The sequence below is a fragment of the Echinops telfairi genome, unplaced genomic scaffold (genome assembly GCF_000313985.2).
Source record: "Echinops telfairi isolate 266 unplaced genomic scaffold, ASM31398v2 ScPeMD7_2;HRSCAF=8, whole genome shotgun sequence".
Lineage (NCBI taxonomy): Eukaryota > Metazoa > Chordata > Mammalia > Afrosoricida > Tenrecidae > Echinops > Echinops telfairi.
The window spans coordinates 33,965,914-33,986,501 of record NW_022103898.1 but is presented as its reverse complement, the minus strand read 5'-3'; the positions used below and the strand labels follow the sequence as shown (position 1 = coordinate 33,986,501).

Sequence of the window (20,588 nt, the reverse complement as noted above, 5' to 3'; positions counted from 1 at the left end):
CACGCTGAAATTTTACTTTCATACACCATGAAAAAGGGGATTTATCTTGAAGTTGTTGCTAATTATTTTTCTTTTGGTATTTTCCTTTTATTTAAAAAAATGTAAAAATAGTCTCTGTTCAGGAGCCATATAAAATCTGGTGGGAGGCTGGATGTGGGCCCTGGGCTGTCGTTTGCCAGCTGTTGATCTGGAGCGGGTCCAGGCTGTCCGGCAACCCCTGGTGATGTCCTGGGGAGCCTGTCGGTGCTCAATAAGGACTTGATCACTGAGCCATCACTGGTGAGAGTAAAAGAGTAAGCCTTTTGCCATACAACACACACTTGACATTTGCAAGGGATTTATCTTGAAATCTCCCCCCAGCCCCCAGCCCAAGTACCACTCTAGCAGATAATTTCCCCCATAAAAAGCAGTCAAGTATAACAGAATAATTAAAGTGACCCTTCCAGGCCCTTAGTGATTCTGTCAATGTGGGGCTCAAGTCCTTTACAAAGTGATTAAAATAAATTCTGCCACCGAAATCAATTCTCTGTCACGTTACATCATCGCGGTGATGACATTAACGATGAATTTACCTCGATCTGCAAAACCAATCCATAGTGATCATGAGTGATGGTGACTGCTCTACCATATAGCACCTGTGTTTGCCAGGGAACAGAATGATAAAGCATCCTTCTCAGCCGGGTGGGCAGCCAGCAGCCCAGCAAAGCTGTCTTGATGAGTGTTGCTTACACAGGGGACCAAGGAATCCACAGTCCCTTCAAGTAGCAGGTGTTAGGCAGATGTTAGACATCACTGATGTTCTCCCAGGGGCTAAGTGTCTGCCTCTTGGACTTTGTCCTCCAACTGGACACGTTCAGAATGTATGTTGTAGCTCAATTTCGCATGAATATGCGTTTCTGAGCGTTGAAGTGGTGATCAAATCCGGAGAGTGTGAGTATGGAATGAACTTGTGCCCAAAGTCTTCCCTACTTTGTCTTGGCCAAGGTCCCCACGTAGTCCACCCTGCTTGGGTCTCCATGTTATGAACAAAATGAAGACTTTAGGGAAATGGTCTCAGAAGCATAATGAAATGGTTAAAGAGATAAGACTTACAGGAGAAAAGCCAAAGAGATCAGAATTGTTTTGTGACTCTTGCCATCAAATAAAGGGTTTTTTTGTTCGCTTGTATTTTGTTTTCGTTGTGTTTCTAGTTTTTTGGGGGGAGTGGGGTGGGGAGGATTGATCTGATATTGCAAACTGAGAAGTCGAGACGGCTCACTGTGCCTTGTCACTGCGTCGATCCTGGCCTGTGGAGGCTCTGTAGACACAGAGTAAAACTGCTCCACAGGGTTAGAAAGCAGACACCAGGCCTGCCTTCCAAGAACTTCTAGGGCAGCGGTTCTCCACCTCCCTACTGCCGTAACCCTTTCATGCAGCTCCTCATGTTGTGGGGACCCCCAGCCATCAAATTCTTTTCGTTGCTATTTCATCACGGTAATTTTGCTACTGTTATGAATTGCCATGTACATATCTGTTTTGCAGGATGTATTTTCATTGTTACAAATTGAACATAATGAAAGCATAGTGATTAATCATAAAAACAATATGTAATTATATACATGTAAGTATATATTGTGTAATTATATATGTTATATGTGTATTTATATATAGTGATTATATATATTATATGTAATTATATATAGAGATTATATATAATTACATAGTGATTAATCACAAAACAATATGTAATTATATATTTGTCATTAAAAACAATATTTATTTCTAATGACAAATAAATGAAATTTTGTCTTGAAGCATGGTGTAGCGTGGGTAACAGTCTGTACGCCGGTCACTCGTAAGTGGACATATCTGCATGTGGGCGGACCCGCCTGGAGACGGATAGAGAGGAGTGGTGTCTCGGTTCCTAAGACCATCGAAATATGTGTTTTCCGATGGTCTTAGGCGACCCCGCTGCTCTAGGTGGATTCGAACCACTAACCCTTCAGCCAGTAGTGGAACATGTAACTGTTTATACCACCAAGCTATCTTATAGCTGGTGCATCAAACTCAGCCAGCACCTCCTTGGGCAGAAAGGCCTGACAACAAAGATTGCAGCCAGGCAAACCCTATGGAACTGTAGTGTGTGAGGTCACCATGGACGCACCAACAACAGGCAGAGTGCCATCCGTCTGCATTAAGGGACCAGCTATCAAATGACTGACGTGGAAGAAAACTTTTTTGAATGTGTTGTTGTTGTTCGGTGTCATCGGGTCGGTTCTGACTCATAGCGACCCGATGCACAACAGAGCCGGACACTGCCTGGTCCTGCACCACCCATACCGCTTTCCTTTGTTTGAGCCGATTGTTGCAGCCACTGGGGCAATTCATCTGGTCCAGGGCTCTTCTCTGTTTCGCTGCCACTCTACCAAGCATGATGCCCTCACATGAGACAGTGTCTCAACATGCTCTAAGGAGCATGCTGACTGGACTTCTTCCAACACAGAGTTGTGGGTTCTGTTGGCACTCCGTGGTACTTTCAATATTCTACACCAGCGCCGCCGATTCTTCTTCAGTATTCCTTACTCAATGCCCATGCGTATACGGTGACTGAAAACACCGTGGCTTGTGTCAGGCGCACCTTAGTTCTCCAAGTAACCTTGCTTTTCAATATTTTAAAGACATCTTGTGCAGCAGTTTTTTGTTTTGTTGCAACAGTTTTATCCAATGCAAATGCAATGCAATTATTGACAAAAGACCCAATAGAGCCTGCAGTGAGGCCCAAGGAGGAGAACGTGGAGAAGAAGCACACGCCATGGAGAAGAAACAGTTGGCCACTATGGTTTGAGCATCCAACTGACTTGAGAATAGATGACAGATGGGTTGATTTCCTGAGGGCTCCTCCTCCTGCAGCCTACTCCTCGGACCATCCAGCCTAACTGAAACAAACAAAAGAAACACGAGCTGCTTTCTTGGGAATTAAATGGATCTGGAATGACATGTATTGCAACTTAATGATGAGTCTGTCGTTGGCCTACGGTCTATGGACGCCTTTGCGCGTCCCTCCTTGTGTTTCTACTGTGCGCCCCTGGAGGCCGTGAGGCAGTGAGCGTTTCTGAGACTGCCGATAGCTTACTCCTCAGACGGAATGTCAGGCTCTTCAACTGGATTTTCAACTGTCTTGCGAGACAAAGACTAATTGGTTTGACCTCATGCTGCCGCATGTTGAGAGACATGAATCTTCAGCACTCTTCCCTGAATTCATTGATTTCATTAAACACTGTCTGCTTGTGTTTGCAAAATGTTGTTAATTTCCCAGTGATTTCTTCGAACGGCAGTGCATAAACAGATTTTTTTTTGGAATGATGCCATTTCTTAGCTCTGATTGTGTGTTTTAATCTTTCATCTCCAATAGGTCTTCTACATTAAGCCACAGAAAATATCGACTTTAGGGAAAAGTAACGTGGTGGTTACCGGAGCCAACTTCACTCGGGCATCTACCATCACCATGACCCTGAAAGGAACCAGTACTTGTGATAAGGATGTGTGAGTTGCCAATCTGCTCATTTATTCTTGGGAACATGGTGAAAGGTTAGCATCTCTGCAGATGACTATCACAGTCGATGGTGTCACTCTCCACGTAAGCATGTTCATGTGCCAAAGTTGGCCGGCTATTCGGAACGTTTGAGCTAGCACGATTCCAATGAGGAAAATCATGGGAACATTGCGTGTGAAGTTCATTGTCAGTAAGTCTGATCTATATGAAAAAAAAAAAAAACAGAAAACTCATCAAATTTAGGATACCGCCTGGTTTTAGTCTTGCTACGTTCTCATTAGCGACTTTTGGGGCTGAGGGATTCAAACATCGTCATTAAGATGATCCCCTTAGGAAGTTGCATGCCTTTGAATTGCATGGGGAATACGGCAACTCCATCAAGAGTTGAGGGAGCAAGCTTTTTGATCCATCTTATGTGGAAATTTTATTCTGTGCAGCCTTCTCTTTAGTGGTTTGGTTTCGGGCTAAATAATAATTAACTACAATCTACTATGTCCTAAGGGCTCAGTGTGTTACACGTTGGGCTGCTAACAGCCAGGTCAGCAGTTCGAAACCACCAGCTGCTCCAAAAGAAAAAGAGGAGACTTTCCACTCCCTTAGAAATTTTCCGTCTCCGAAACCCCCAGGGCCAGGTCCTGCAGGGTCTGTAGGAGTCAGAATCAGCTTGATGGCAATGAGTTAGTAGCAAAAACAGAACAAAACATCCCAACACAAATATCTGGTCAGTGTACCACTCGGACACCATTATTGTTGAGTTCTTTCCTCACTGTTCATCCTTTCGTTGAAAGTTTGAGGGGGGGGGGGGACCAATTTCTCCCTAATGTCCTTGTGCGCATGTTGTGTTACCACCAACAAACCACTCCCCAGCCCACCCGGCCCCCCACCCACCCCCGGCTCAAAGAGACTGAATCATAATAAGGCAACAGATCATTTGAGTTTTCTGCTTGTTAGCTTTTATAAGTTCGGGCGGATTTGAAGTAAAAGATGTTGCGTCCACATGAAGACTCATCCAAAGCCTGTTCTCGGCGTGGGAATGCAGAGAAAACCATCTGCTGAAGCGTGGTGTTTGGGTTTCTAACTACTCAGGCAGATTTGGACAGCACTTTAATCGGCCACGCTTAGTTACTGGGTTTTCTCTTCTAATTCATCCGTTTCACATAGCTGCCATCCGCGGCCCTCGTAGTCGTGCACGTGAGATAGCTGCGATCTCGATGGGAAACAAACACAGCACGCTCACCGGCGACTTTCCTCTGCTCTGCTATGTCTGCGACGCATGCGTGGTTACGGTGACGTGACGACACGGGTGTTTCTGAGCCATTCATTCTGGCTAGAGCCATATTGCAAAACTCTGTTTTTGTTTTGTTTTTAATTAATTTTGTCAACAGGTTTTGTTTTGTTTTTTTTAATTAATTTTACTGGGGGGCGGGGCTCTTACAAATCTTATAACAATCCATCATTCGATTGTATTAAGCACACTTGTACATGTTACCATCGACATTTCCCAATTTCTTTCTACTTGAGCCCTTGATATCGGCACCTCTTTTTTCCCCTCCCTCCCACCCTTGTGAAACCTTGATCAATTATATATTATTATTGTTATTTTGTGTCTAACTATCCGTTATCTCCCTTCACCCATCTTTCTGTTATTTGTCCCCCTGGGAGGGGCTATATATCCAACTTTATGATGGGTTCCCTCTTTCTCCCCCTCCCCTCTGCCCCCACACTCCCCACCTACCCATATGATACCGCTATTCCCACTACTGTTCCTGAGGGTTTTATGTGTCCTCAATTCCATGTGTCCAGAGCTCTTATCTGTACCTATGTGTGTCCTCCGGTCTAGCCAGATTTGTAAGCCAAAAACTCTTTCATTTTGTGTTTCACAAAATATGCCCGGTTAAACACCCCACAGTGTGCTCACGGAAAGGCAACCAACTTCACTGGGAAAACTGTCGTTTTTCCAAGCATCACCCTGTTCCTGAGTCTTTATGCTCTCACTTCAATTCAGAATATGTCTTGAGATACTGCCATTATTAAATTAAATGACTAAACGGCCTCTCTGCATGTCGTATTTCAGAAGCCACATCTGTGCGGTGAGCCCAAGTCCACGGGCAGTAAGCATAATGCTCAGTTAATCCTGTACCCGAGTTCTTGCCCTAACCCTGAACTCTCAGAATATGCTTTCTTATGTTTTTTTAATGAGTAATTATTCTGAAGAAACAAATACAAGAATAGTTGTGGAATGACCCACATTTCCATCTTTGTCCTCCCAAACATGATAAACAAGCTCGAATGCTAATGATCAACATGTTTATGATGAATTTCCTAGCGTTTGGCTTTGATTAAAAGCCTCAAACTGTACATCTGTGGATGTATAAATGCAAAACGATTCAGAGGTTTCTGGAGTTTGCTTTATCGCAAGGTATCGGGAAAGTATTAGAGATAATGATCATTTGCATAGCTTTTCAATAGCAATAATCGATTCTCTTGTTGGAGAAAGATACCGATATACTAGCGATACCACCCAGTCTTAATGGCTTGTGCAGACGTGGTGCATAGGGCCAGCTGTGTGTAACAGAGCGGGTGTCGTAGAAGGCTTGGTCTTGACTCTGAAGGCGGTGGAGCGCCATCCCTGAGGATGTTGGCACAGCCAGGACAGCCCCAGCTCATTTCTGGTATGGAGGGTCCCTGGGGACGGGTCTGGCTGCAACAATGGTTGATTTCTAAGACTCTTGGGCTCTTGCTGCAAGGTCTCTGCTCACTCAATGGCAGAATTCCCATTCCTGCAGTGGTGGGGTCTAGCTTCCTGGTCCTTTGGGACTGGCCCTTTTCAAAGTTTTTTATTATGAAAATTATCAAACATACATAAAAGTAGAGAGAGGCATGTGATGAGCTTCTCTACACCCATCACCAGCTCTAAACCTTATCACCAATCTTGTTTCTTCTATCTCCTCCGGTTTTGTTTTGTTTTGTTTTGTTTTTTGGAGGGGTGTGTGATGGGGCAATGGGGTGGGAATTCAGGTGTGGATATACTAAAGTGTTTTTAAAAGCATATCTCAAATATCACATTCTTTCACACATAAATGGTTTCTTCTATATCTCTAAGAGATAAGCATGGTGCCATTATCACACGTAACAAAATGAGCAGCCATTCCTTAGTCTCACTTAATACCCAGACTACGTTCTTCTTTCTACTAGGGCTCCTTAAAGGCAACTGTTACAGCCTCTTCCTTCTCCATTTCTAAACTCCAAACCAAACTCATAGCCATATGGGTGATTCCGGCTCACAGAGTAGAACTGCCCCTGTGGGTTTACAGGACTGCAACTCTCTATGGGAGTAGAAAGCCTCGTCTTTCTCTTGAGAAGCAGCTGGTGGCTTCGAACTGCTGATCTTAACATTTAGAAGCCAAATGCATAACCACTATGCCAACAGGGCTCTTATTCCCTATTTCTAAGGGGAAAGAAAATAACAAGTTCAAAGGCACAAAGGAAATGCCCACCAGAGATAAGCAGCTCCTGATTCATTAAGAGTTCCCTGCAGCTATTTTCAGGATAGTTCGTGATCCATTGTGATGCAAGGCAAATGCCTATGCTTCGGTGATCAACTGTGCTCCATGTCTGTGTCAAATCAGAGTTCTCTTTGAACTTTTTTCTAGGATCCCGGTCAGCCATGTGGTCAATGACACCCACATGAGATTCTCCCTTCCATCGGGTCGGAAGGAAATGAAAAGTGTGTGTATCCAGTTTGACGGCGGTCACTGTTCTTTTGAGGGGTCACTAGCTTACATAGCTCTGCCTCACTGCTCCCACATCTTTCCTGCTGCCACCTGGACCAGGTACTGTCTAGATTCACAGTATTTTTCTCTTGATGTAGTTAAAGGGTCATATGCGTAAAGACTATTAAGACACATGTCCAAGGGGCTTCACAAAGTTTGTGGTGGGGGAAAATCCCTTCTCTTGTAAGTATATTTTTTTTCATAAACTTTTTGAAGCCCCACCACATAAAGAGGTCCGGGGTCAGTTGCTGTCAAGTGTTAGGAGTGCAAACAGTTAACACTTGCAGTTGCTGACCTAAAAAGACTGGAGGTTACCATCTGTCCAGAGACCCCCTCCGAAGAAAAGGCTGGTGATAACTTTCAAAAGCCCAGTCATCAAAAGCCTTGTGGAGCACAGTTCCACTCTGACACGTACAGGGTCATCGTAGACATAGGAGTCATCCCGATTCTGTTCACCCAGGCCCCCTTTGGAGCGAGTTCTAGAAAAGCCCCTGCTAACCAAGGGACTGTTTCCCGTGTTCATGACGCGTCCTGTTTGTTCCCTGGCCATCGCTGCCAGGACACTCGCAGCAAAATGTTTGTTCCTTGGCAGTAACTATTCTTAGCCTAAGTCTCTGGTACAAATATACAATCCTTTTCCTCGAGGAGAAGCAGTAGCTACATTTAAAGGATGCTTCGTATGTGAGAGATGAGAATTCCAGAATACAACTCCTCTGGAGGAATCCAAAATATTAAGAGGATGAAAAGAACAATCTCTCCTGTTCAATTTAAATGTACATTCAGATTTTGGAGTAGAATCTTAACAATATGCTGTTCCCCTAACTGAGCACGAAGTTAAATTTCCAATTATTCTTGAAATGAAATCACAGATAAAGCTTTGCTTTAAGAAAGTATTCACTTCTAATATTGTTATTAAGATTAAGGGAAATGCAAATCAAAACCACAATGAGATACCACTTCATTCCCACTGGTTGCCATGAGTCACACATAGATGAGTGGCATGGCCCAACATGATTCGGCCAGTGTTGGAAGGAAGGAAGGAAGGACGGAAGGAAGGAAGAGATGGAAAATAAAAAGTGATGGAGGCGATGTAGAGACTGAAACCTTTGTCATCGCTGGTAGGGGTGTGAAATGGCACAGCCACTGTGGAAAACAGTTTGCCAGTTCCTCAAAAAGTTAAGCTAAATCACCATCCGACCCAGCACTTTCAGTCCTGGGTCTACACCTGAGTGCTGACAGCACGGACTCAAAGGGCTGCCCCCAGGTGTGTGGCAGCGTTATTCACCAGAGCCAACAGACGGAAACACCACATGTCCATCAAGTGCATGGACAGCACGTGGTGGTCTATCATACAAGGAATACTACGCAGCCCCAAAGACAACTGATGTTTTGATCTACACACCACACGGAGACCTGCTGGTGTGCTTGAGTTGGACCCAGGGCTACTAACTCTAAGGTCAGTGGTTCGAACCCATTACTCACCGCCAGGGAGAAAGATGGGCCGTCTGCACCTGTAAAGACTTACCATCTCGGAAACCCTATCTAGGGTTACGAGTTGGAATCAACTCGATGGCAGTCAGTGTGGTTTTCTGAGGGTGCAGTGGGTTAAGCGAGGTATATCTTGAAAACATTTTGCTGAACGAAGTCAACACACAAAGGGCAAATAATGTCTGGCCCCACTTATCTAAAGTGTGTGGACTAGGCAAATGCATAGAGTGAAGAGCGCTCTCAGAAATAACATATTACAGGAGACGTGGAATGCAGGAAATTTAATTTCAAAACCAATGCTCTAGGATGGTACTCTCTTCCTTTCCACCTCACTCCTGCCTGTAAATTAATTTCTTCCTTTCGCATTTCCCAAAGTGGTGATACCACCCCCTTAGGGGTCCTAGAAAGATCCAGAGGGGGGTGGTGCTGCAAAAGCAGATCAAACCAAACACCAAACTCATGGCCATCGAGGTGAGTCCCCTCCTAGCAACTCGTGGCAACCCTGTGGGACAGGCTAGACCTGACCCTGTGGGTTTCCAAGACTGTAACTCTTAACAGAAAGCCTCGTCGTCTGTCTCCGAAAAAGCAGAAACCACACTTTACCGAAGATTATGGGCTAGAATACAAAATGTTTTACTTGCCAGGAGAGCACTGACGTAAATTTTTGTTTTTAATTTTTTTTTTCTTTTCTGAAAAGGGGGTAGTAGACCAAACAGGCTTGGGACCCTGTGCTTTATATAAAAGCAAACATGGACCTGGCAATCACCACTTAACACGGGCCAGATGTGGTACCTAAACTAACCTGGCATGCCTACGTGGTAGTCACCCCCTTTTACAGATGAAGAGGCCGAGACTAGGAGCAGGGAAAAGCTTTGCAGGGGCTTCCAGACCGCCTGGCTGGGAGTGTGTGCTTCTAACCATCGTGGTGTCTGCTGTTACGTGTGAGCCCATGTCTTGGTTACAGCCGGGCCACCGTCCTTGGACCGGTGCAGCGTGACCACCAGCAGAGCCTGCGCAGCTTGGTTTCCTAGTGATGGCTGAAGGTTGGCCTAGCGCCCTCCCAGCCCTTGCCCCTTTTGACTGACAGCACATGGCTACCAGCCTTCAAGGCCCCTGGGGTCCCCTCTGCCCGACACAAATTGACCTGTTCCTGTCCTGGAGCTCACGGGTGCAGCCAGCTGAGAGAGCTGACATATTCAAGCTCCCCCTGCCTGGAACGTGTCTGGTGACCTACATGGATGGGGCGTGGGGGCAGCCAGAGTTGCGGACGGCTGTTTGTTTCAGATCTGATGACTGCTGTGCTTACACCTGATGATGCACCAAGAATGTGTAGAGCCATCTGGCTTAGTTCAGGAGCGAGAGAACATAGCTGTTTGCTTGTGTGGTTCGCCAAATGGGAGTTTAGACTTTGTCTTGGAGGAGTTCACCTTGTCCGAAGTATTCCCTGCCTCCCGAAATACAATATAATTGGTAGCTTGAGAATTTGATTGCACAAATTGTTGACCGATGGAGGCCCTTCTTATAGATTAAACAGCAATCCAACAAAATCCTGTGTTTGGTAAAGCCTTTGCAAGGTATAGTTAACGATCTGATTATATGTGGCAATATGACACCACAAAATTCAAATTCTACCCAAAAAAGAGATTTGGGCATTTTCCTAGAATTAAAATAGGATCTGCCTTAAATATATATATATGTGTGTGTGTGTGTGTGTGTGTGTGTGTGTGTGTATTATTTATGCTTCTAGAACACCATGAATTTATAGCCAGTATCTCTAAAAGCCTTCTAAACTTATCCTGCCTTTGAAATTAAAATTATTTATTTTTTCTGAACTATAACTATGTCTGATAATAAATGTGAATAAACTGCTAGCTTTGTTCCTGGGTGCAAAGTGCCTGTGTGTTTACTATGAAACACTTAACGTTGCCTTTTTCCTTACAGTGGTGGTCAAAATATAACCATCGTGGGCAGAAACTTTGATGTAATTGACAACTTAATTATTTCCCATGAATTAAAAGGAAACATCAATGTAAGTTTTCCATGACTTTATAACAGCGGGCGGGGTGTGTGGGTGTGGTTCTCTTTGAGTTACATGCCTTAAACGTACATGTGGACCTGTTGCATTCGACCCGGCATCTGTGCTACCAGGAGCCCTGCTTCCATGGAGCACTGAGAGCTGGGGCCAGAGAAGAGGAATGAAGTTGGCTGAAAGGACCTGCCGGCTTTCTCTTGTGTGGTGGGTGGCAAGTCACCGTACTGAGGCAGTGTTTGCCAGCATGTGCGAGGCTGTTTGGGGATTGCTGAAGAACGGCGCTTCTGTGGAACGTAGGTGGTGGTGCTCCGATGTCAGAGCGAGGATGGATGCGCAGAGAGCAGTCATTTCCTACACGTCTCCTTCCCTTGCTATTGTCCCCGTTACTCGATTTGATCCCTTGTGATCTCACCCTTCAACCCCAAAGTGAACCTCCGAGAAGGGGTCTGGTCCCCCACTCCCCACCTACTTCTTACCCCAACATAGTCACAGTGGTGCCTCCTCCCTCTCTCAGAAGCCTCTGGTTTGAAGCTGCTCAAGGGGAGACCAGAGATTTTAGGTGTACTCGGGGGGGGCCCCCCAAACACACTTTCTAGATTCTCCCTGAAAGCTCATGGCTATTGTATCCCCTCTTCCTCCCTTTTCTTTGTGATAGATGTGAGGGTATCTGCCCCGCCTGACTAAACCAAGGTAGACTCATCTAAGAGTAGCTGAAGCCTTGACTCCTGCTAGGGACTGGGCTGGGCCCCGGGTCTGGAAACAAAGAGACCACCCAGTGCACCATCCTGACAGCCGGCCCCACTCCCATCGGCCCACTGGCATGGTTCAGAGTCAGGCCCGTACCTCCCAGCACATCTGCTCGCAGGCACACATCTGAGGGACGTGAGCGCATCCAGGGACATGATTTGTACGGATCAGATCGACTCTGGCCAGAGGCGATGATGAGTTTGTTGGTGGATTTGCTCTCCCTCTGCAGTGCTGATCCTAAATCAATGCCATCGAGTAGAATTTATTGAGCATCCTCTATGGGCAAAACATTTTGCTGGGTGCTGAGACAGGAGGTAAATAGAAGAGGCGCTGCCTTTGTGGAGGGAGATGGCACGTCGACCCTGGGATTGATGGCCGAGGATGCACTCTGCCACCACAGGGGCCTTGTCACGTTCAGGTCTCAGCCATATGAAGGAGAAAGAAAATATGGATGGGAGGTGGTGGAATTCTCTCCTCCCGTGTGGGAGACCAGGTCCAATGTCCAGCCCAAACACCTCATGTATATCCACCGCCAGTCTCCCAGTGGAGCTTGTGTGTTACTGTGGTTGCTGAATCTGTTTCAGCAGAGATTCTAGACTAAGACAATTTCCAAAGTGATCTATTTCCAAAGTGTCCACCCAGGAAAACCCTTTGGATTATAACCGTCCAATCCCATTGTGCATGAAGTCACTATGAATTGGGGGCCCAACTCAATGGCATTAGAACATTAACAGCAGAGGTGGAGCAAGGTGGGTAGAAGCGAGGAGGGGATTCCAGGTACAACAGGCAGGACACTCACAGGCTGTGATGGGAATATTGTTGGTCTCGTTCAGCTGGAATTTAGAGCATGGATTGGGAAGGAACAGGAATGATGGGTGGACCATGTAAGAGAGGCTTACTGAAAGCTCTGCCCTTCGGACAGGTGATGGGAGCCCTTGACCTTGAGGAGGAGTGACATGAAGAGAGGAACACTTTATGATGATTGTTCTGGCAGGAATGCATAGGAAGCGTGGCTGGGAGACCATTAGGCAGCTAATGCAGATGGCTAGGTGTGTCTGAGATGCCAGCAGGCATCTGGGCTGGGCTGTCCACCCGGCACTTGGTGGAGTTAGTGGCGGAGGTGATCCAGGGCTGGCTTAGAAGATGATGATCCCTGTAGGTGCCGTCATTGAAGGGAGAGTGGGGATGACATTGTGGGAGTCCGAGGATGAAGGAAGAAGAAAAGAGGATGGAAGCTTAGAGATGGCTTACTTTGAAAGAGTTGAAAGAAGATGGGAAGGCCGGCGAAGGTGGCAGAGGAGCTAGTCACAAAGGTCATTTCAGACAGCGAGAGAGGATCATTAAGAGAACATTTGCAGACTGGAGGAAGATGGGATAAACTGTCCACAGTTACCTTTCGAAGAAGGCAGATCCGGTACAAAGACAGCCTGCCAGGGCTTCAGGAAGGAGAAGCTGCTGAGAAGGTAGAGGCAGTGCCAAGAGCGGTGTTCTCACATTGACAGATGTGTGAGCTAGAAATCCAGCCAGTCCCCGAGTGGCACAAAAGTGGATGAGGTCAGAGGTTAGAGGTGCCTCTGAAGAAAGGCCTGGTGGTATCTGAAAAAATCAGCCATTGAAAACCCTATGGGGCACAGATCTCTTTTGACACACGGGATCACTGTGATTCAGGGTGAACTCTGGCTAGGGATGGCTTATCCCAGTCTCTAGCTAGCTCTTTGACTCAGCCTTTTCCCCTCACCTATTGCTTCTTCCTTTTTTAAAAACAAAACAAAACTCCAGTATCAAGGAGGCAACAAAAAGAGGAAACGTCCTCCCAGCCAATAAAATGTTTCTCACCAGTCTTAGGTTTTACTATGTTTGTCCACCTGCCCTGTCCCCCCAGCGCTCTCTGCTCATGCTGCAAATGGCCAGGTGTGTGGGTGGGTGTGCTTTTTCAAAAATCAGCCTGTGAACCTGGGACTACGACCCCTTGCTAAAAACACCATGACGAGACCCTGGAACAGCTCATGGCCTGGTGGACGTGGAGATGATGACGCTGAGTGAAATCGGCCCATCACCAAAGGACAGATGGTAGAGGAGATCTTACGTTGGAAGACGGAGGAAAACCAAAACAAAACACCAAACCAAAGACCTTCATACCACCGGTCCAAAAGAGATTTCCAAGGGTGGGAGGCAAGAGAAGGAAGAAGACAGGGAATCCAGGACGGATGAGCCCTATAGGACCAGTGGTGTGAGTGGCAAAACAGGGAGGGTAAAGGGAGAATGGGTAGGAAAGAGGGAACCGATTACATGGAACTGTGTGTGACCTCCTCCCTGGGGGACAGACAACTGAAAAGTGGGTGAAGGGAGACGTCGGACAGGGCAAGATATGACAAAATACCCATTTATAAACTATCAAGGGCTCATGAGGGAGGGGGGAGCGGGGAGGGAGGGGAAAAATGAGGACCTAATGTTGGGGGTTTAAATGGAGAGAAAATGTTTTGAGAAATGATGTACAAATGCGCTTTACACAACTGATGTGTGTATGGATTGGGATAACAGTTGTATGAGCCCCTAATAAAATGTTAAATAAATAAATAAATAAATTTTTTTAAGAGAGAAGGAAGAGGAAGCAAGGGGCTTCTCAACCTGGGGGTCGCGACCCCTTTGGGGACCGAACGACCCTTTCCTGGGGTCCCCGATTCATCATAGACGCAAAATGACAGTGATGAAGTAGCAGCGAAAATGATTTTCTAGTTGGGGGCTCTCCACCACATGAGGGACTGTGTGAAAGGGTCGCAGTGTGAGAGGGTTGAGAACCACTGTTTTGAGGGTGAACTTGACTGAAAGGGGAGCTGGTAGTCAGTCCACGGGGGTGGGGTGGGGTGGGGTGGGGTGGGGAGCCAGAAGTCCCAGAGCGGTTGATGGGCAAGCTGTTGGGGAACATTTATGAATAGTTTCAGCTGTTGACGACAAAACCGTCCATCTGCAATGTCACCCCCCCCACCTCATTGGCCATTTAAGATATAAAAAATAAAGTCCCTGAAGCGGACAGGCCCCACTTGGTGCGTGGCTTCCCGGTTCCCGCCCTTCGTTTCGCCCACCGAGGTCACGTTGTCCTTCTCGCTTGTGTTTCCTCCCCTTTTCGGTGGCCTTTCCTCATTGTGAGGAGCCCTGGTGGCATAGTGGTTACAAGGTGGGCTGCAAACTGCAAGGCCAGCAGTTCAAAACCAGGAGCCGCTCCTCGGGAAGAAGATGGTGCTTTCTACTCCCGTAGAGAGCGCCAGGCCCGGAAACCCCTGGGGGCAGTTCTACCCTGTCCTGTAAGGTGGAGAGTCGCCATCAACTTGATGTCAGATTCGGTGTTTTCGTTTCCTCCTTGTGGTTAAGGCCTTGCACTGAGGTGCTTTGCCGGCACCAAGCACTCGAGTAGTCCCCATGGACTCAGCCTGCTGGCCTGAGGGCCACATATAACGTTCTTTACCTGAAAGGCATGCCTGCGTGACCTGTTTTCCCATATTACACAATATCTGACGCCTTCGATGAGCATTAAAGAAAGCTGGCATGGAGGTTACTCTGACTCATAGCAGCTCTATATGACAGAGGAGAACTTCCCCGATGGGTTTCCAAGACTAAATCTTTATGAGAGTGGAAAGCCTCATCTCTCTCCTGTGGAGCAGCTGATGGTTTCAAACTGCTGACCCTGTGGTTAGCAGCCCAACCCATAACCACTATACTGCCACATGAATAATAATAAAGCTGTGCTATCTAGCTTATCTTGAATGGTGAGTGTGAGTCAGCTAGTTGCTAAGCATGTTTGCACTGATCGCATCACTTACTTCCATCCTCAGAGCGAGGTGGGTAGTACTGCCAGCCCCATTTTACAGATGAGAAAACAATGCCCAGAGAAGTTACATAACCTGGTCCCTTAGCTGTTAAACATCAGAGCTGATCTTTCAGGAAATGATTAAAATGCGATTTCCTTTTTGGTTCCTCTTAGGTGTCTGAATATTGCATGGCAACTCACTGCGGGTTTTTAGCCCCCAGTTTAAAGAACCCCAAGGTGCGTACAAATTTCACTGTGAAGCTACGAGTCCAGGACACCTATTTGGATTGTGGGACCTTGCAGTACCTTGAAGACCCCAAGTTTACTGGGTACCGGGTAGAATCCGAGGTGGACACAGAGCTGGAAGTGAAAATTCAGGTATGTTTTCTTTTACGGGGGTGAGGGGGTGGGATAGGCAGGGCTGGGGGTGGCGGGGGAAGATGCCGTCCTTGTGGAGGAAGCTGTGCTGTGCCCGTAAGTCTCCACATATGTCCGACTTCTTCATCCCTGTTTGCATCTCTGCTCTTGTCTCCACAGAAAGAAAACGATCACTTCAACATTTCCAAGCGAGACATTGAAATCACTCTCTTCCATGGGGAAAATGAACAATTAAATTGCAGCTTTGAAAATATTACTAGAAATCAAGATCTCACCACCATCCTTTGCAAAATTAAAGGCATTACGGCTGCAAACAGCATCGCCACCTCTTCCAAGAAAGTCCGAGTAAGGCATCCGACACCCCCACACACCCCTGCCCCACTTCCTGTGCTCTTTTCACCTGGCACTCTGTCATTCCTCAGCTAAACAAGTAGTCAGTGGAGTTCTTCCATGGACCTTTAAGATCCCCACTTAAAATAGAAGATAAACAAAACCACTGCTGCAAACCCAAGCATAATTCCTCCAGAATTGCTGGCAGAATCCATTCCATGTGCCTGTTTGAATGTCAAAGCATTGAGCACTCCATTGTCTATAATACTAATGAGTCTTGATAGCTTTTGTTCTGCCCATACATTTAGCATGGAGCATCTGCAAGCAGAATCTCAGGACCCGTGAAGAATGAGCTGTCATTCTTTTGCCAAGGGCGGAGGTGACGCGCAGTGAGGCCAGTCCCAAGATGGGCGGCCTTGTGGAGGCACTTGCACTTGCATTTGACTACGATGGAGCCTAGATGGGTCATGGGCTGCTTCCTTCCCCATGATGTCATAGTCGGACCGACTCCCATTAATCTTTTCCTCGATGGGTATGAGGGACCCATCACCATGATATTTATGTCGACAATAAAGATGTGAGACCCTCGGGAAGGGAAACTTAGGAGAAGTCACTCTTGATAGTACTCCTGCCATACGAGGCTCCGTAGAGTCTATACGAACAAAGGCTTTATGATCTATAGTTGTAAATAATTGGACAAAGGACAAGCGAAAGAGAAAGATCTGCGTCCGTGTCCAGCTACCCCTGCTAATAGCTGCGTGGCCTTAGATACGTCATTTATTTTTGCCGAACCTCGTTCTCTGTCAGTATAGTAGAGGGGGTGATCCTAAGAATGGGAGAATCACTAGCACTCATTGAACTAAAAAGTGCCATCACCTTTCAAGTGACTTGAAAAGAACCCCCTTCGTCCTTCAGAGGATAGTTTCTGGGCTGTGATGAGAGCACAGCAGCAGAGAAAACAGACACAATGACCAGACTTCGTGGAGCTTACACAAAGAAAGTCAGTTTTAAATATCTCCTGGTTCTTGGTTGTCATTGAGTCCGTTTTGACGTGTGGTATCCCCGTGGGCACAAGAACAAAATATTGACTGGGCTTGCACCTACTCATCATTGTTGGTTTGCTCAAGTCCATTGTCGGGGCTGCTCTGTATTTTGGTTGCCTTTCAACCTGTTGGGTAAGCGTTGCACTGTTGGGTAAGGTTGGCAGTTCAAACCCACCAGCTGGAACCAGGCGAGAAAGATGAGATTGTATGCTGCTGTAAAGAATTACATCCTTGGAACTCAATATAGGATGGCTATGATTCAGAAGTGACTCGATGGCAGTGGGTTTGGTTTGGGGTTTGATTCCAACCTAGGGACTGATCTTCCTTCTGGCCATATATTGGAGAATATTCTTTTGTGATCCATTGGGTTTTCAGTGGCTAATTTTCCAAATGAATTGCCAAATCTTTCTTCCTGGTCTGGATGCTTTGCTGACTACCTGGATGATCCAGCTCCGCCACAGGCCACCCTGCTGTTTGCAGTACTGGTGGTGGCTGAGCTCCCAGTAGCAAAGCAGCAAAGAAATCACCATAGCTGGACACATAGACAGTTGGGTGTTTGGGAAAAATATATTAGATGGTGACTAATTGTGCTGGAGAAGAAGAAAGCAGAGAGGGGGATTAGAAGCATGGACACATTGTTGCAGGTGTTCCCATGGTAGGCAGAAAAGACTTCCTTGAAAAGTGGATATTTGAGTAAAAACCTCAAGGAGAGGGGAGAGGGGCCCTGGTGGTGTAGTAGGTATGTGTTGGCTGCTAACCACAAGGTCAGTGGTTCCAAATCACCAGCCTTTCCTTGGGGGAAGGATGAGACTTTCTACTCCTGTAAAGAGTTACATCCCTGGAAACCCATAGGGCCCATTCTACCCTGTCCTATAGGATGACTATGAGTCAAATCAACTGGATGGCAGTGAGTTTGTTTGTTTGTTTGTTTGTTTGTTTGTTTGTTTTGAGATCTGGAACAGAATGCTGCAGGGAGTCAGCCGCTGCATAGGTCCTGAGGCAGCATCCCCTGTGGGTTTGAGGCACAGCCAGGGGCCCAGGGAGTGGACAAGGAGAAGGTCTTTAGAGGCTGGAGAGTTAAGAATGGGGTCCGGGGAGTCAGAGGGCAACCACTTATGGGCCATTACAAGGGCGTGGCTTTCCCACGTGAGAGAAGAAGCCATTGGAAGATCTCAAGCGAGATGTGTCATGAGCTGACTGGTGGTTGTTAGGGGCCTTTGAGAGGATTTGGACTCCCAGCTACCATGTCACAGAGGAGAACCTCCCTGTAGGGTTCTCCAGGTGAGAATCATCACAGATAGGTAGCCCTGGTGGCACAGTGGTTGAAGTGCTTGTCTGCTAACTTTGGGAGGCGGTTTGAGCCCACTAGCCACTCTGGTGTGAATGATCTGGCAATCTGCTACTGGAAAGTGTCCAGCCTTGGAATCGCTATGGGGCAGTTCTACTCTGTTTCGCAGAGTCCCTGCGAGTTGGAATAGACCCGATGGGAAAGAGGCTGGGGACTTTTTGGTGGTGGACAGCGTGCAGTTCTACCCTGGCCTGTAAGGGTCACTAGGAGAGGCAATTTCGATGGCAGTGGGTTTTGAGTTAACCGTTTGCATTACCTAGGGACTCCACCTCTCTCTTGCCTTCACTCCTGCACTATAAGAACCCCAGGACAAAGAGGGCCAGTGTTTAAACTCCACATCTAGACTTCAGGAACCTGAGGCCTTGTAAGTATTCTTGATTTGCTCAAAGTCACACAGCTAATCTACCCCGGCGCCAGGACTTGAACTCAGATATCCAGTCAAGCTCACAACCTCTTTTTGCATCTTAGGAGAAAGACATTTGGAGTGAGAAAAAAAAAAAAAAGATGTCCGTCCATATGGTACCCAGCACAATTGGCTCTAATGTCCCGCTTTGTCCCGTTAGGTCCGCCTGGGGAATTTGGAGCTCTTCGTTGAGCAAGAATCCGTTCCTTCCACTTGGTATTTTCTGATCGTGCTTCCCGTCTTGCTAGTGATTGTCATCTTTGGTAAGTGGTCTGTTTAATTTTGTCAGAGAAATTATTCCCTGGGGCCTCTTGTCAGGCAGCACACCTTTCCACACTCAGGAGCTGTTTGCTTCAATTAAGCATTAATGGAGGAAAGCCAAAATCAGAACCTGGCGAAGGGAACAAGGGGTACATGTGGGGGAGCTTTCTAAAAAATCTTGCATGGACACTTCATTGATAAAAGACTGGGTCAGAAATTTCGGGCCTTAGTGTTTGAGGAATAGAAGCCATGTCGCTTTTGCTTCCCTTTGAATGATGAGGATAAAGAGCTAAGCTACACGATTCCCTCAGGACTGCTTTGGGAGTTGGCACTCCCAGGGCGTGATGATCTCTTCCTGTCTTCTCTCCTGGCCAAACACCCCAGTCCAGCCCAGCCCAGCCCAGCTTTTCCTGGCAGAAATATAGTCCCGTACCACCCACAAAACTGTCCCAAGGCTCAGTGTAACAGCTAGGTCCCACTTGTGGTTGCCTGCTGACTCGATCGGGCCTACCGTTTTGTGTTCTGTTTGGCCCACACAGTATTTAAAACAAACAAGCAAACATTAACACCATTTAAAAATTGGATGACTTCACATTTTTAAACTCTCTTGCCACATGGAAGTGTGTGACAATACCACATCCCAGTTTTCCCTTGGCATCGGCTTGCTGAACGGAGTAGGAGCTATCTTTTGGAGAGAAGCCATATACTCACTGGGTTTTTACTAGTCTTCCAATCCCTGGTCGCCTTCAAACAGGGCCTTTAACCTCATTATGCAGGTATCTATGTACGGGTTCTTGGAGCCATCGAGCTTGGGCCTTGGTCCTAAACTGCTTTTGTTTTTCAGCAACTTATTATATTTTTTTAGCTGAATACACCCAGCCAAAACATGGGCCAGTTCAAGTTTCGACATGCGCTTTTCCACTCTATCGATCACACTGGGGTTTGCGACCCTCTCCACCTCCTTTTCTGCATTGCTCCCCCAAGATGAACGTCAGCACGCTGCCCCAAAGGTGCTCACCTAACCCAGGGCGTTGCTGCTATTGGGCGTTTTAAGCCATTTTCTCTCATCCTTCTTAGGGAAGTAGAAACTCATCTCCACTTACCTTCTATCGCCTGTCCTATTCCTTAATGCAGCGCAGGGATTGCCTGGAGATGAGAGGCTAATGGAGGCCGTGGCTAATATCCTGTGGCACACATTCCCTCCCTCCCTCATCCATCCACCTCCTTATATCAAGCATCTGTGAGGTTGCTGGGAACTCTGCAAGTCTCTGGAGCTTGAGAAGGGGAATTAAAGCCCGGTCTCTGCCCTTGGGTGGTTCGGAGACTAGAGAGGGTGAGATTGATGTCTATGATTAGCTGGCCTAATGAAATGGATTCATTATGCAGACGCCTTATTTCACCCTGGTGATTATGACTCCTGGTATTGGTTACTGCTCTCCCCAAGTTGT

General features: G+C 46.8%; 1 protein-coding gene across 1 annotated transcript in view; it reads left to right on the top strand.

The window, feature by feature from the left end:
• The window catches only part of PLXNC1 (plexin C1), a 207,800-nt gene that overhangs the window by 115,002 nt on the left and 72,210 nt on the right, over nucleotides 1–20,588 (top strand). Inside the window, exons 11-16 of the mRNA XM_045291393.1 lie at nucleotides 3,392–3,522; nucleotides 7,186–7,365; nucleotides 10,735–10,822; nucleotides 15,552–15,755; nucleotides 15,915–16,100; nucleotides 19,040–19,142. Of these exons, the coding sequence (XP_045147328.1) occupies nucleotides 3,392–3,522; nucleotides 7,186–7,365; nucleotides 10,735–10,822; nucleotides 15,552–15,755; nucleotides 15,915–16,100; nucleotides 19,040–19,142 (892 nt within the window). The remainder of the gene's footprint in view (nucleotides 1–3,391; nucleotides 3,523–7,185; nucleotides 7,366–10,734; nucleotides 10,823–15,551; nucleotides 15,756–15,914; nucleotides 16,101–19,039; nucleotides 19,143–20,588) is intronic.